The sequence below is a fragment of the Panulirus ornatus genome, chromosome 61, assembly GCF_036320965.1.
Source record: "Panulirus ornatus isolate Po-2019 chromosome 61, ASM3632096v1, whole genome shotgun sequence".
Lineage (NCBI taxonomy): Eukaryota > Metazoa > Arthropoda > Malacostraca > Decapoda > Palinuridae > Panulirus > Panulirus ornatus.
Window position 1 is genome coordinate 9,422,022 of NC_092284.1, and position 15,769 is coordinate 9,437,790.

Here is a 15,769-nt window from a genome sequence, read left to right on the forward strand (position 1 = left end):
GCATGTGAAGCGTCTGGGGTAAATCATGGAAAGCTGTGTAGGTATGTATATTTGTGTGTGTGGACGTATGTATATACATGTGTATGGATGGGGTTGGGCCATTTCTTTCGTCTGACTCCTTGCGCTACCTCGCAAACGCGGGAGACAGAAAAAAAAAAAAAAAAAAAGAATACACATTTATACCTGCTTCCCTTCATCCATTCCTGGAGCCAGCTCATCCCAAAGAAAACAGCAACGCCACACCCTGCGTTGGATTGGGGATGAGCAGTGTGGTTTCAGAAGTAGTAAAGGATGTGTGGATCAGATGTTTGCTTTGAAGAATGGGAGAAATACTTAGAAAAACAGATGGATTTGTATGTAGCATTTATGGATCTACAGAAAACATATGATAGGGTTGATAGAGATGCTCTGTGGAAGGTATTAAGAGTATATGGTGTGGGAGGTAAATTGCTAGAAGCAGCGAAAAGCTTTTATCGAGGATGTAAGGCATGTGAACGAGTAGGAAGAGAGGAAAGTGATTGGTTCCCATTGAATGTTGGTTTGCGGCAGGGGTGCGTAATATCTCCATGGTTGTTTAATTTGTTTGTGGATGGGGTTGTTAGGGAGGTGAATGCAAGATTTTTGGAGAGAGGGGCAAGTATGCAGTCTGTTGTGGATGAGAGGGCTTGAGAAGTGAGTTAGTTGTTGTTCGCTGAAGATACAGCGCCGGTAGATGATTCGGGTTATAAATTGCAGAAGCTGGTGACTGAGTTTGGTAAAGTGTGTGAAAGAAGAAAGCTGAGAGTAAATGTGAATAAGAGCAAGGTTATTAGGTTCAGTAGGGTTGAGGGACAAATCAATTGGGAGGTGAGTTTGAATGGAGAAAACTGGAGGAAAAGAAGTGTTTTAGATATCTGGGAGTGGATTTGGCAGTGGATGGAAGTGGAAATGAGTTAAAGGGTGGGGGAGGGGGTGAAGGTTCTGGGAGCGCTGAAGAATGTGTGGAAGGAGAGAACGTTACCTCGGAGAGCAAAACTGGGTATGTTTGAAGTAATAGTGGTTCCAACAATGTTATATGGTTGCGAGGGTGGATGTGTTGAGAGAGCAGAAGAGGATGTATTGAAATGGTTTGGTCACATGGAGAATGAGTGAGGATAGATTGACAAAGAGGATATATGTGTCAGAGGTGGAGCAAACGAGGAGAAGTGAGAGACCAAATTCGAGGTGGAAGGGTGAAGTGAAAAAGATTTTTAGCAATCGGGGCCTGAACATACTGGAGGGTGAAAGGTGTGCAAGGAATAGAGTGAACTGGAACGATGTGGTACACCGGGGTTGACATGCTGTCAATGGATTGAACCAGGGCATGTGAAGCATTTTTGTGGAGCCTGCATGTGAAAAGGGAGCTGTGGTTTCAGTATATTATGCATGACAGTTAGAGACTGAGCGTGAAAGAATATGGCCTTTGTTGTCTTTTCCTAGCACTACCTCGCGCGCGCGGGGGGAGGGGGGTGCCCTTTCATGTGTGGCGGGTTGACGACATTAATGGATGAAGGCAGTTAGTATGGATGTGTACACATGTATATATGTATATGTCTATGTTGAAATGTATAGGTACATATATGTGCATGTATGGGTGTTTATGTACATACATGTGTATGTGGGTGGGTTGGGCCATTCTTTCGTCTGTTTCCTTACGCTACCTCGCTAACACAGGAGACAGTGACTAATCATAATAAAAAAAAAAATAAATATATATGTGTGTGTTTATGAGTGGATGGGCCATTCTTCATCTGTTTGTATTTCCAGTGAGAAGTCTTCTAAAATAACTTTAATTCAGAAAAACTAATACAGTATATGATTTCATTTGATGCTGAAAATTTTATAAATATTCCAAATGACAGACAGTACAGGGATTCCATACAACCTTTCTGTATTTTGTTCTCCCTTCACCCTCCCAGATGAAAAAGGACGATAAATCTGTCTGCCACAGTTTTCAATTTGTTTGTTTCAACCAGTTTAATGTCAATACAACTGATAATGAAATATCACTAAAAGTCAAATTTAAACTGATAGTAAGTATCATCAAACACATGTACGCGAACATACCCATCTTCACCACCACTAGCATAACCTTTTCCATTAGGGTGGAACGATATAGAGTTGATGGGGCCAAAATGACCCTTTACACGAGCAAACTCTTCCTCAAATACTAGGTGGAAGAAGCGTGCATCAAATTTGCCAATTCTTGAGGATGTAGTTGTAACATCCATGGCTTCCTGACCACCACCCAAGACAACATGTGGGTAGGTATCCATCAAAGGAGAAATTGCAGCAGAGTTGACAGGTCGGTCAGTTTTGTAAATATTGAAAGGTTCCAGAGTACCTATGTCCCAAAGTCGAGCTGTAGTGTCTTTACTAGCAGTGATGAGCATCATACCATCACGGCTAAGTTGCATATCCTTTATCTGCTTGGTATGCTCTTGTCCCACCTCCATCTGAAAAATACGAGGGTAAAAAATTTCAAAAGCATTCTCGTTACTACAAATTGCATGGCTGTTCATTTGATATATCTATATACCAATCCTTTCTTTACTTTTTTGCAGTTTATATTTTTCAAATTGTCATATCACCACTCATATCTCGCATGTAAATTATTTAAATAATTCATAATTGCCTTAGGTACCCCCTTTTCCAGCTCCCACAGTTCCAAAGCTGCACTACTTCCAGGAACAGGACTCCTCTGGGGTTAGAAGTTCTTTAATGAAACTGTAATCCTAATGATAAAACCTTCCCAAAGGTGACTTCGTACTCAGAGCGCAATCTCATGCAGCTGACAAACCCTAGATGAATATATCACACATGTTCTTAACATCTAAATTCAAATTAACTTACATGACAAATTTACCACAGATTATAATAATCAAACTTGGCTTACAATTCATCTAAATCCAAAGAAAGGGAGACTTACCCATTTACAGAACAGGCAACATCAATTTATGTTTTCCCTATGGCATGGTAGTTGACATCGATTGATAATCTAAGTTTTCCTACTTCCGTTTAAATAATGACTTACTGTGCCATTTATAGAGGTCTTCCAATGCTAGGATAGTGCACGAACAAATTCAGTTCTCAGTACCCCTATAACTACTATTGTAAGAGGCCAGCCACTAACCTTCAGGTCATGCATATACAATGACCCTAAGGAAATGCTTAGACTGCAGCAAGGTTTAAATTATTAGGAGCAATCAGTTTGTGAGAAAGTTAAGAAAAATCTTGATTTTTGAAATATTCCAAGCGGAGGGAGGGAGGCATCCCCATGGAACTCGCACTTGCACAAAAACTTATGTAACTGCACCTGAATTTAAGCTTTCATGATTAATGGAGGATTTACAATATTTACACAGAAAAAACTCCAATGTCCTTCACACAAGTTCCAGCCACTTGCATGTATTTTAGTAGGAAGTGTAACATGCCTGAACACATTAAGCCTGTGAATTGAATGAGACTTCAGTATATAAAGTTCATGATACAGAAAAACAAAACCTCCAATATCCTCCCCACACTTGCCAGCTAATCTCCCTCAAGCTGATTTTCAGCATGATGTGTAATGTTTCTAAGTATGTTAGTTATAGCCAACACAGCATCTATGCATGATGTAAGAGTATAATTCGAAAACTAGTGCAACAAAAACATCACGCCATCCTTATCTTACTGAAAGCTCTTAAACATGTCATCCACATCCTTCTCCATCTCATTCATCAGTGAATGCTAGTCTATCATGTCTCTCTCTCTCTCTCTCTCTCTCTCTCTCTCTCTCTCTACACCAATAAGCACTAGTTCTTTACATAATCCTGCTAAAATCAGCCTGCAAGTCATTTATTTCTTGACATTTCTCATGCTGTTCTTCACTTTCCTCATCCACTAACACAGGAATTCCTACTAACATCTTTGGACTCTCAAGTGGGTAAAAATGGTGTTCGTAAGGGTATGGAGGATAGCATAAGTGTCTAGTGACCCTGTCCACCATACAAGATGGCTGCTGTTCCTAGTAATGCCAGGGAAGCTATATAAGCTTATAACAGCATCTATTTTTTACTCTCGAGTCTTCAAATTAGGGGAACTCTACGTTAATGGTGTTTCTTTTCAATTTTCAATTTTGCAAAGGCCAACTATTCTTAGACAATATACATGTCATGAACCAAAGGCAAAATTTTGTAAATGAAATGTGTTTCTTTAAGTCTGCAAAGAAAAGAATACTTTGAATGTTCTCATAAAATTCCACTGAAAATAAAAGTCACATTAATATATTAATAGAAACCTACAGCATAACTCATTAACTCATACACATCAATAAAAGGGAGTAATATTTTTGATAATTCTGAAGTGTGCACAAATGAGAATATAGAGTAGGTAGACTAACCTTCTTGCCTGTGCGCATGTCCCACTTGATAACACACCCATCTTCGTGTCCAGTCACCACATGCTCGTCTAGAGGGCCCCACAGCACAGACAATGCCTTTGCATTGTTTGGAGTAACTTGAGCCTTCATGATTGGTGTTGCTAATGAAAAAAAAAAAGAAAAAACTATAAAAGTTTTCATAAAATATTTAAAGATATTAAATATTCACATGAAGGGGAATAAATTTATGATATTTATACAAAAACATTCTTGTGGATCAGACATCAATACCACTCGCCTAGAAGAGGGCTTGTCCTCCTACTGACATCTCTCCTCTAGTGCTAATCTGGCTAATCTGCAATGCAAAATATTTCCTAACTTCAATATCATCTTTGAAAGGTAAGTCCTATTTCTCAGTCTTCATTATTTTTCCGTAAGTTTACCCACTCACATCATCTCCCATTTTCTACTTGAACTTTCTATTTTCTTTTGTATATTCAATGAGCCAAACCCAGCATTCATTATTAGCATCATTTTTTTGTAGTATTTGTACTGGAATGAAAAGATGCTCAGAAACATGCTACAGCTGTAAAAGTCTCTTATGAATGAAAGAAGGGATGCCAACATCCAAATGTGAATGCAGTATGTGTTCCTCCACATGATCATTCTGTATCATGTTAATTCAGGGTCGAAAGCCATCTTTACGACAACCTTTCAGATCAGGTCAACTGCAGGCTTCACTAAACTCATCTCTGCACCTCTACCACACACTTACCTCCTCAGCTTCACTGAACCTTGAATTCAAACTCACTGGCACTGCCAATATATATATCTATATTTATTTATTTTTGCTTTGTCGCTGTCTCCCACATTAGCGAGGTAGTAAAAGGAAACAGACGAAAGAATGGCCCAACCCACCCACATACACATGTATATACATACACGTCCACACACGCAAATATACATACCTATACATCTCAACATATACATGTATATACACACACAGACATATACATATATACACATGTACGTAATTCATACTGTCTACCTTTACTCATTCCCATCGCCACCTTGCCACACATGGAATAACAACCCCTCCTCCCTCATGTGTGAGAGGTAGCGCTAGGAAAGACAAGTAGGCCCCATTCGTTCACACTCAGTCTTTAGCTGTCATGTAATAATGCACCAAAACCACAGCTCCCTTTCCACATCCAGGCCCCACAGAACTTTCCATAGTTTACCGTCAAACACTTCACATGCCCTGGCTCAATCCATTGACAGCACGTCAACCCCAGAATACCACGTCGTTCCAATTCACTCTATTCCTTGCACACCTTTCACCCTCCTGCATGTTCAAGCCCCGATCACTCAAAATCTTTTTCACTCCATCTTTCCATCTCCAATTTGGTCTCCCACTTCTCCTCGTTCCATCCACCTCTGACACATATATCCTCTTGGTCAATCTTTCCTCACTCATTCTTTCCATGTGACCACACCATTTCAAAACACCCTCTTCTGCTCTCTCAACCACACTCTTTTTGTTACCACATCTCTCTTACCCTATTATTACTTACACGATCAAACCGCCTCACACCACAGATTGTCCTCAAACATCTCATTTCCATCACATCCACCCTCCTGCGCACAACTCTATCCATAGCCCACGCCTCGCAGCCATACAACATTGTTGGAACCACTATTCCTTCAAACATACCCATTTTTGCTTTCAGAGATAATGTTCTCGACTTCCACACATTCTTCAAGGCTCCCAGAATTTTCGCCGCCTCCCCCACCCTATGACTGACTTCCACTTCCATGGTTCCATCCGCTGCCAAATCCACTCCCACATATCTAAAACACTTCACTTCCTCCAGTTTTTCTCCATTCATACATACCTCCCAAATGACTTGACTCTCAACCCTACTGTACCTAATAACCTTGCTCTTATTCACATCTACTCTCAACTTTCTTCTTTCACACACTTTACCAAACTCAGTCACCAGCTTCTACAGTTTCTCACATGAATCAGCCACCAGCACTGTATCATCAGCGAACAACAACTGACTTACTTCCCAAGCTCTCTCATCCACAACAGACTGCATACTTGCCCCTCTTTCCAAAACTCTTGCATTCACCTCCCTAACAACCCCATCCATAAACAAATTAAACAACCATGGAGACACCACACACCCCTGCCGCAAACCTACATTTACTGAGAACCAATCACTTTCCTCTCTTCCTACACGTACACATGCCTTACATCCTCGATAAAAACTTTTCACTGCTTCTAACAACTTGCCTCCCACACCAATACGAACTGAAATTTTCACTACAACCTCGTAATCCCGTGATACCAATGAGCTTGGACTTAAAACGAATAGGTCAGGTCAAAGAACATCTTGAGAACACCCTTATTTCAAGCCACCTTCAACACCACTAGCCTTTAAACGAACCCTTACAAGTCATGTCAAAGGCCATCTTCACCACGCACTCATCCTCAGTAAGACATTATTAACACAATCTCCATTCCAAACTGCATATGGTGGAGGAGGTAACATTCAGACTCTATCAATTATAAAAATTCTCATGACCACAGAGATAAAAGTGAAGCATGAATTTCTACACTTACATGAATGCTTTACACTGTTTTATTCGGCACAGTACATTGATTTGTGAAGAGACCAAATTCTTAATTCAGTTGGGACCTGAACATGCAGGAGGGTGGAATGTGTGCATGGGATACAACAAACTGGAGAGATGCAATACTTAAGGGGCGACATGCTGTCAGTGGCATATGCAGCAGCTGGAGGAAACCATGGAAAAGTATGTGGGGCCTGGTTATGGATATAAAGAGGGGCTCTTGTTTGGTGAATTACACATAGTAACTAGAAAATGGATGAGAGTGAATAAGGCCCCTCTTTGTCTATTCTTCATGCTACCTGGCTCATGAGGGAAACGACAAATAAGTATGAAAGATATATTTATGACAATGAAGACAGGAGGCCAACCCTGGATACCCTGATGTTGCAACCCTCCAACGTACAACATGCCAAGATGACGTGTGACACAGGCCTTATCAATCAGCTTACTGCTTCAGGCAAGTTCAACTGACACCACTCACAAATGGGATGCAGACTCATCGTGTCTCAACCCAACCATCTTTTCATAACCATACATAGTTTTAACTCCTATGAGGTATAATGTCCTAGCCATAATCATCCAACTACTAACGCATGCTGGCAACATCAACCCCAATCCAGGACCATCAGAGTACATTTCCCAAAAATATCATACTCTCATCACCAAGAAGCAATAAGCAATAAGCTCCACTTGCCTCAAGTAGTATCACTTTCTTTGTTCATCTCCGCCCTCCATAAAGGGTTACTAAGAACCAAGGACAGAGAGAAATGACCCATTCACGAACATCTAATGCATCCTTCCATACCCATACCATCATACTCCTAAACTTAGGCAATCCTCAAGCAAGAGCACAAAATGCTCTGCCCCTTGGTACATCAGCTTACTCTACAAAACCCCATTCACTCACTAAACACTGTGGAATTAAAAACAAATGTCATAAAAAACAAGTAGTCATAACTACTTAACCGTCTTCATAGCATACACAAAGCCATCATCCAAGAAACCATACTTCCTGGTAAACCCAGAGCCTTCTTACCTTCTCTCTATAATTACACAACACAAACAAGGAGGAAAACTCATGACACATACACTAAACATTCCTAATCATAGACACTATTCAAAGAACAAAGCAGGTTATAAACAATGACAACACTCGAAATACAATCCATACAATCCCCTAAGAACATTTCTTTGTCCAAACAAATTCAACCTCTTACTACAGGCCCCTCTCCCACACCTCCTGCTGACCACAGTATAAAGGTCCTCTCACGAGCAGATGCCTTCAAATCACATTACAGAAGCAGCAAAAAACATGCAACCCTACATTACAAAACTGGAACAATGTCTTAACCTGAGAATATTGTCTACATCTCCACAGAAGTCTTCAGTTGCCCTCTTAACCCAAAAAGACAAATCCGACCTCCACCCTCCCATCAACTTGACTGGCCAATCACTTCCGCTCGACAAAACAAATATTCTCAGGAACACGTATGACACACAACATTCAATCCCCACACCACAAACAAAAACTCAACAAACTAAAGACTCTTGGATTTGGAAATGAAAAAAATCCATTAATGACTTCTATAAACAGTACATCTGCTACACTTTACACTATAACTACCCTTTCTCTATTTCTCACACATGCCAACAATGTTTCCTTACATAACTCCCATTCCAACCACAGCCATTCTTTGTCTGATCCTGATGCTACCTCACTAATGTGGAAAAAGGCAACCAAGTATAAATAAATATTATTTATTATATTTATTTATTTTGCTTTGTCGCTATCTCCTGCGTTTGCGAGGTATCGCAAAGAAACAGACGAAAGAAATGGCCCAACCCACCCACATACACATGTATATACATACACGTCCACACACGCAAATATACATACCTATACATCTCAATGTATACATATATATATACCCACACAGACATATACATATATACCCATGTACATAATTCATACTGTCTGCCTTTACTCATTCCCATCGCCACCCCGCCACACATGGAATAACAACACCCTTCCCCCTCATGTGTGCGGGGTAGCGCTACGAGAAGACAACAAAGGCTCCATTCCTTCTCACTCAGTCTCCAGCTGTCATGTAATAATGCACTGAAACCACACCTCCCTTTCCACATCCAGGCCCCACACAACTTTCCGTTGTTTACCCTAGACGCTTCACATGCCCTGGTTCAATCCATTGACAGCACATCGACCCCGGTATACCACATCGTTCCAATTCACTCTACTCCTTGCACGCCTTTCACCCTCCTGCATGTTCAGGCCCCGAACACTCAAAATCTTTTTCACTCCATCTTTCACCTCCAATTTGGTCTCCCACTTCTCGTTCCCTCCACCTCTGACACACATATCCTCTTTCTCATTCTTTCCTCACTGATTCTCTCCATGTGACCAAACCATTTCAAAGCAACCTCTTATGCTCTCTCAACCACACTCTTTTTATTGCCACACATCTCTCTTACCCTATTATTACTTACTCGATCAAACCACCTCACACCACATATTGTCCTCAAACATCTCATTTCCAGCACATCTACCCTCCTCCGCACAAGTCTATCCATAGCCCACGCCTCGCAACCATACAACATTGATGGAACCACTATTCCTTCAAACATACCCATTTTTGCTTTCCGAGATAATATTCTCGACTTCTACACATTCTTCAAGGCTCCCAGAATTTTCACCCCCTCCCCCACCCTATGATTCACTTCCACTTCCATGGTTCCATCTGCTGCCAAATCCACTTCCAGATATCTAAAACACTTCACTTCCTCCAGTTTTTCTCTATTCAAACTTACCTCCCGAATGACTTGACTTGACCCTCAACCCTGTTGTACCTAATAACCTTGCATTTATTCACATTTACTCTCAACTTTCTTCTTTCACACACTTTCCCAAACTCAGTCACCAACTTCTGCAGTTTCTCACATGAATCAGCCACCAGCGCTGTATCATCAGCGAACAACAACTGACTCACTTCCCAAGCTCTCTCATCCACAACAGACTGCATACTTGCCACTCTTTCCAAAACTCTTGCATTCACCTCCCTAACAACCCCATCCATAAACAAATTAAACAACCATGCAGACATCACACACCCATGCCGCAAACCTACATTTACTGAGAACCAATCACTTTCCTCTCTCCTACACGTACACATGCCTTACATCCTCGATAAAAACTTTACACTGCTTCTAACAACTTGCCTCCCACACCAATACAAACTGACATTTTCACTACAAATTCATAATCCCTTTATACCAATGGGCTTAGACTTAACCCTAATAGGTCAGGTCAAAGAACATCTTGAGAACACCCTTATTTTCAAGCCACCTTCAACACCAATAGCCTTTGAACGAACCCTTACAAGTCATGTCAAAGGCCATCTTCACCACGCACTCATCCTCAGTAAGACATTATTAACACAATCTCCATTCCAAACTGCATATGGTGGAGGAGGTAACATTCAGACTCTCAATCAAGTATAAAAATTATCATGACCACAGAGATAAAAGTGAGGCATGAATTTTTACACTTACATGAATGCTTTACACTGTTTTATTCAGCACACTACATTGATTTGTGAAGAGACCAAATTCTTAATTCAGTTGGGACCTGAACATGCAGGGGGGTGGAATGTGTGCATGGGACACAACAAACTGGAGAGATGCAGTATCTAAGGGTCGACATGCTGTCAGTGGCATATGCAGCAGCTGGAGGAAACCTTTCCATGGAAAAGTATCTGGGCCCTGGTTATGGATATAAAGAGGGGCTCTTGTTTGGTGCATTACACACATAGCAACTAGAAAATGGATGAAAGCGAATAAGGCCCCTCTTTGTCTATTCCTCATGCTACCTGGATCATGAGGGAAACGACAAATAAGTATGAAAGATATATTTATGACAGTGAAGACAGGAGGCCAGCCCTCGAGACCCTGATGTTGCAACCCAGCAACGTACAACATGCCAAAATGACGTGTCACACAGTCCTTATCAATCAGCTTACTGCTTCAGGGTAGTTCAACTCACACCACTCCCAAATGGGATGCAGACTCATGGTGTCCCAACCCAACCATCTTTTCATATCCATACATAGTTTTAACTCCTATGAGGTATAACGTCCTAGCCATAATTCTCCAACTACTAACGCATGCTGGCAACATCAACCCCAGTCCAGGACCATCAGAGTACATTTCCCAAAAGTATCATACTCTCATCACCAAGAAGCAATAAGCAATAAGCTCCACTTCCCTCAAGTAGTATCACTTTCACTGTTCATCTCCGCCCTCCATAAAGGGTTACGCAGAACCAAGGACACAGAGAAATGACCCATTCATGAACATCTAATGCATCCTTCCATACCCATACCATCATACTCCTAAACATAGGCAATCCTCAAGCAAGAGCACAAAAATGCTCTGCCCCTTGGTACATCAGCTTACTCCACAAAACCCCATTCACTCACTAAACGCTGTGGAATTAAACACCAATGTCATAAAAAACAAGTAGTCATGACTACTTAACCGTCTTCATAGCATACACAAAGCCATCATCCAAGAAACCATACTTTCTGGTAAACCCTGAGCCTTCTTACCTTCTCTATATAATTACACAACATAAACAAGCACGGAGGAAAACTCATGACACATACACTACACCTTCCTATTCATAGACACTACTCAAAGAACAAAGCAGGTTATAAACAATGACAACACTTGAAATACAATCCATACAATCCCCTAAGAACATTTCTTTGTCCAAACAAATTCAACCTCTTACTACAGGCCCCCCTCCCACTGACCACAGTATAAAGGTCCTCTCATGAGCAGATGCCCTCAAATCACATTACAGAAGCAGCAAAAAACATGCAACCCTACATTACAAAACTGGAACAATGGCTTAACCTGAGCATATTGTCTGCATCTCCACAGAAGTCTTCAGTTGCCCTCTTAACCCAAAAAGACAAATCTGACCTCCACCTTCCCATCAACCTGACTGGCCAATCACTTCCACTCGACAAAACAAACATTCTCAGGAACACGTTTGACACACAACATTCAATCCCCACACCACAAACAAAAAATCAACAAACTAAAGACTCTTAGATTTGGAGAAGAAAAAAATCCATTAATGACTTCTATAAACAGTACATCTCCTACACTTTAGACTATAACTAACTACCCTTTCTAATCTGCCCACCTCCCACCTTTCATATGCAACATGTATCTCTCGCACATGCCAACAATGTTTCCTTACATAACTCCCATTCCAACCACAACCAATCTTTGTCTGTTCCTGGTGCTACCTCACTAATGTGGAAAATGGCAATCAAGTATATATAAATATTATCTATTATGGAGAAAAACTGGAGGAAGTAAAGTGTTTTAGATATCTGGGAGTGGATCTGGCAGTGGATGGAACCATGGAAGCGGAAGTGGATCATAGGGTGGGGGAGGGGGCGAAAATCCTGGGAGCCTTGAAGAATGTGTGGAAGTCGAGAACATTATCTCGGAAAGCAAAAATGGGTATGTTTGAAGGAATAGTGGTTCCAATAATGTTGTATGGTTGCGAGGCGTGGGCTATGGATAGAGTTGTGCGAAGGAGGATGGATGTGCTGGAAATGAGATGTTTGAGGACAATGTGTGGTGTGAGGTGGTTTGATCGAGTAAGTAACGTAAGGGTAAGAGAGATGTGTGGAAATAAAAAGAGCATGGTTGAGAGAGCAGAAGAAGGTGTTTTGAAATGGTTTGGGCACATGGAGAAAATGAGTGAGGAAAGATTGACCAAGAGGATATATGTGTCGGAGGTGGAGGGAACGAGGAGAAGTGGGAGACCAAATTGGAGGTGGAAAGATGGAGTGAAAAAGATTTTGTGTGATCGGGGCCTGAACATGCAGGAGGGTGAAATGAGGGTAAGGAATAGAGTGAATTGGATCGATGTGGTATACCGGGGTTGACGTGCTGTCAGTGGATTGAATCAGGGCATGTGAAGCGTCTGGGGTAAACCATGGAAAGCTGTGTAGGTATGTATATTTGCGTGTGTTGACGTATGTATATACATGTGTATGGGGGTGGGTTGGGCCATTTCTTTCGTCTGTTTCCTTGCGCTACCTCGCAAACGTGGGAGACAGCAAAAAAAAAAAAAAAAAAAAAAAAAAAATTATTTATTTTACTTTGTCGGTCTCCCGCATTTGCGAGGTAGTGCAAGGAAACAGACGAGAGAAATGGCCCAACACACCCAAATAAACATGTATATACATACACATCCACACACACAAATATAAATACCTATACATCTCAATGTATACATATATATATATATACACCCACACAGACATATACATATATACCCATGTACATAATTCATACTCTCTGCCTCTATTCATTCCCATCGCCACCCCGCCACACATGGAATAACAACACCCTCCCCCCTCATGTGTGCATGCAGGGTAGCGCTAGGAAAAGACAACAAAGGCCCCATTCCTTCACACTCAGTCTTTAGCTGTCATGTAATAATGCACTGAAACCACAGCTCCCTTTTCACATCCAGGCCCCACACAACTTTCCTTGGTTTACCCCAGACGCTTCACATGCCCTGGTACAATCCATTGACGGCATGTCGACCCCGGTATACCACATCGTTCCAATTCACTCTATTCCTTGCACAACTTTCACCCTCCTGCATGTTCAGGCCCTGATCACTCAATCTCTTTTTCACTCCAACTTTCGACCTCCAATTTGGTTGCCCGATTTTCCTCGTTCCCTCCACCTCTGACATATATATCCTCTTGGTCAATCTTTCCTCACTCATTCTCTCCATGTGACCAAACCATTTCAAAACACCCTCTTCTGCTCTCTCAACCACACTCTTTTTATTACCAAACATCTCTTTTACCCTTACATTACTTACTCGATCAAACCACCTCACACCACATATTGTCCTCAAACATCTCATTTCCAGCACATCCACTCTCCTGCGCACAACTCTATCCATAGCACACGCCTCGCAACCATAAAACATTGTTGGAACCACTATTCCTTCAAACATACCCATTTTTGCTTTCCGAGATAATGTTCTCGACTTCCACACATTCTTCAAGGCTCCCAGAATTTTCGCCTCCTCCCCCATCCTATGACTCACTTCTGCTTCCACGGTTCCATCCGCTGCCAAATCCACTCCCAGATATCTAAAACACTTCACTTCCTCCAGTTTTTCTCCATTCAAACTTACCTCCTAAATGACTTGACCCTCAACCCTACTGTACCTAATAACCTTGCTCTTATTCACATTTACTCTCAACTTTCTTCTTTCACACACTTTACCAAACTCAGTCACCAGCTTCTGCAGTTTCTCACATGAATCAGCCACCAGCGCTGTATCATCAGCAAACAACAACTGACTCACTTCCCAAGCTCTCTCATCCACAACAGACTGCACACTTGCCCCTCTTTCCAAAACTCTTGCATTCACCTCCCAAAGAACCCCATCCATAAACAAATTAAAAAACCATGGAGACATCACACACCACTGCCGCAAACATACATTTACTGAGAACCAATCACTTTCCTCTCTTCGTACACGTACACATGCCTTATATCCTCAATAAACACTTTTCACTGAACACAATCTCCATTCCAAACTACATATGGTGCAGGAGGTAACATTCAGACTCTCGATCATTTATAAAAATTCTCATCACCACAGAGATAAAAGTGAAGCATGAATTTCTACACTTACATGAATGCTTTACACTGTTTTATTTGGCACACTACATTGATTTAAGAAGAGACCAAATTCTTAATTCAGTTGGGACCTGAACATGCAGGAGGGTGGAATGTGTGCATGTGACACAACAAACTGGAGAGATGCAGTATTTACGGGGCGACATGCTGTCACTGGCATATGCAGCAGCTGGAGGAAACCATGGAAAAGTATGTGGGGCCTGGTTATGGATGTAAAGAGGGGCTCTTGTTTGGTGTATTACACATAGCAACTAGAAAATGGATGAGAGTGAATAAGGCCCCTCTTTGTCTATTCTTCATGCTACCTGGCTCATGAGGGAAATGACAAATAAGTATGAAAGATATATTTATGACAATGAAAACTGGAGGCCAGCCCTGGAAACCCTGATGTTGCAACCCAGCAACGTACAACATGCCAAGATGATGTGTGACACAGGCCTTATCAATTAGCTTACTGCTTCAGGGAAGTTCAACTCACACCACTCCCAAATGGGATGCAGACTCATGGTGTCCCAACACAACCATCTTTTCATAACCATACATAGTTTTAACTCCTATTAGGTATAATGTCCTAGCCATAATTCTCCCACTACTAACGCATGCTGGAAACATCAACCCCAGTCTAGGACCATCAGAGCGCATTTCCCAAAAGTAACATACTCTCATCACCAAGAAGCAATAAGCAATAAGCTCCACTTCCCTCAAGTAGTATCACTTTCATTGTTCATCTCCGCCCTCCATAAAGGGTTACTCACATCAATGGACACAGAGAAATGACCCATTCACGAACATCTAATGCATCCTTCCATACCCATACCATCATACTCCTAAAAAGAGGCAATCCACAGGAAAGAGCACAAAATGCTCTGCCCCTTGGTACATCAGCTTACTCCACAAAACACCATTTACTCACTAAACGCTATGGAATTAAACATCAATGTCATAAAAAACAAGTAGTCATGACCACTTAACCGTCTTCAT

The 15,769-nt window shown here is 41.5% G+C and overlaps 1 protein-coding gene across 1 annotated transcript in view; it reads right to left on the bottom strand.

Annotated features, from left to right (window-relative positions):
- Window positions 1-1,969: 1,969 nt before the first annotated feature.
- Window positions 1,970-15,769, bottom strand: part of eIF3i (eukaryotic translation initiation factor 3 subunit i) — an 89,247-nt gene continuing 75,447 nt past the window's right edge. Inside the window, exons 4-5 of the mRNA XM_071696844.1 lie at window positions 4,400-4,539; window positions 1,970-2,474 (exon numbers count right to left, since the gene is read on the bottom strand). Of these exons, the coding sequence (XP_071552945.1) occupies window positions 2,028-2,474; window positions 4,400-4,539 (587 nt within the window). The 3' untranslated portion in view covers window positions 1,970-2,027. The remainder of the gene's footprint in view (window positions 2,475-4,399; window positions 4,540-15,769) is intronic.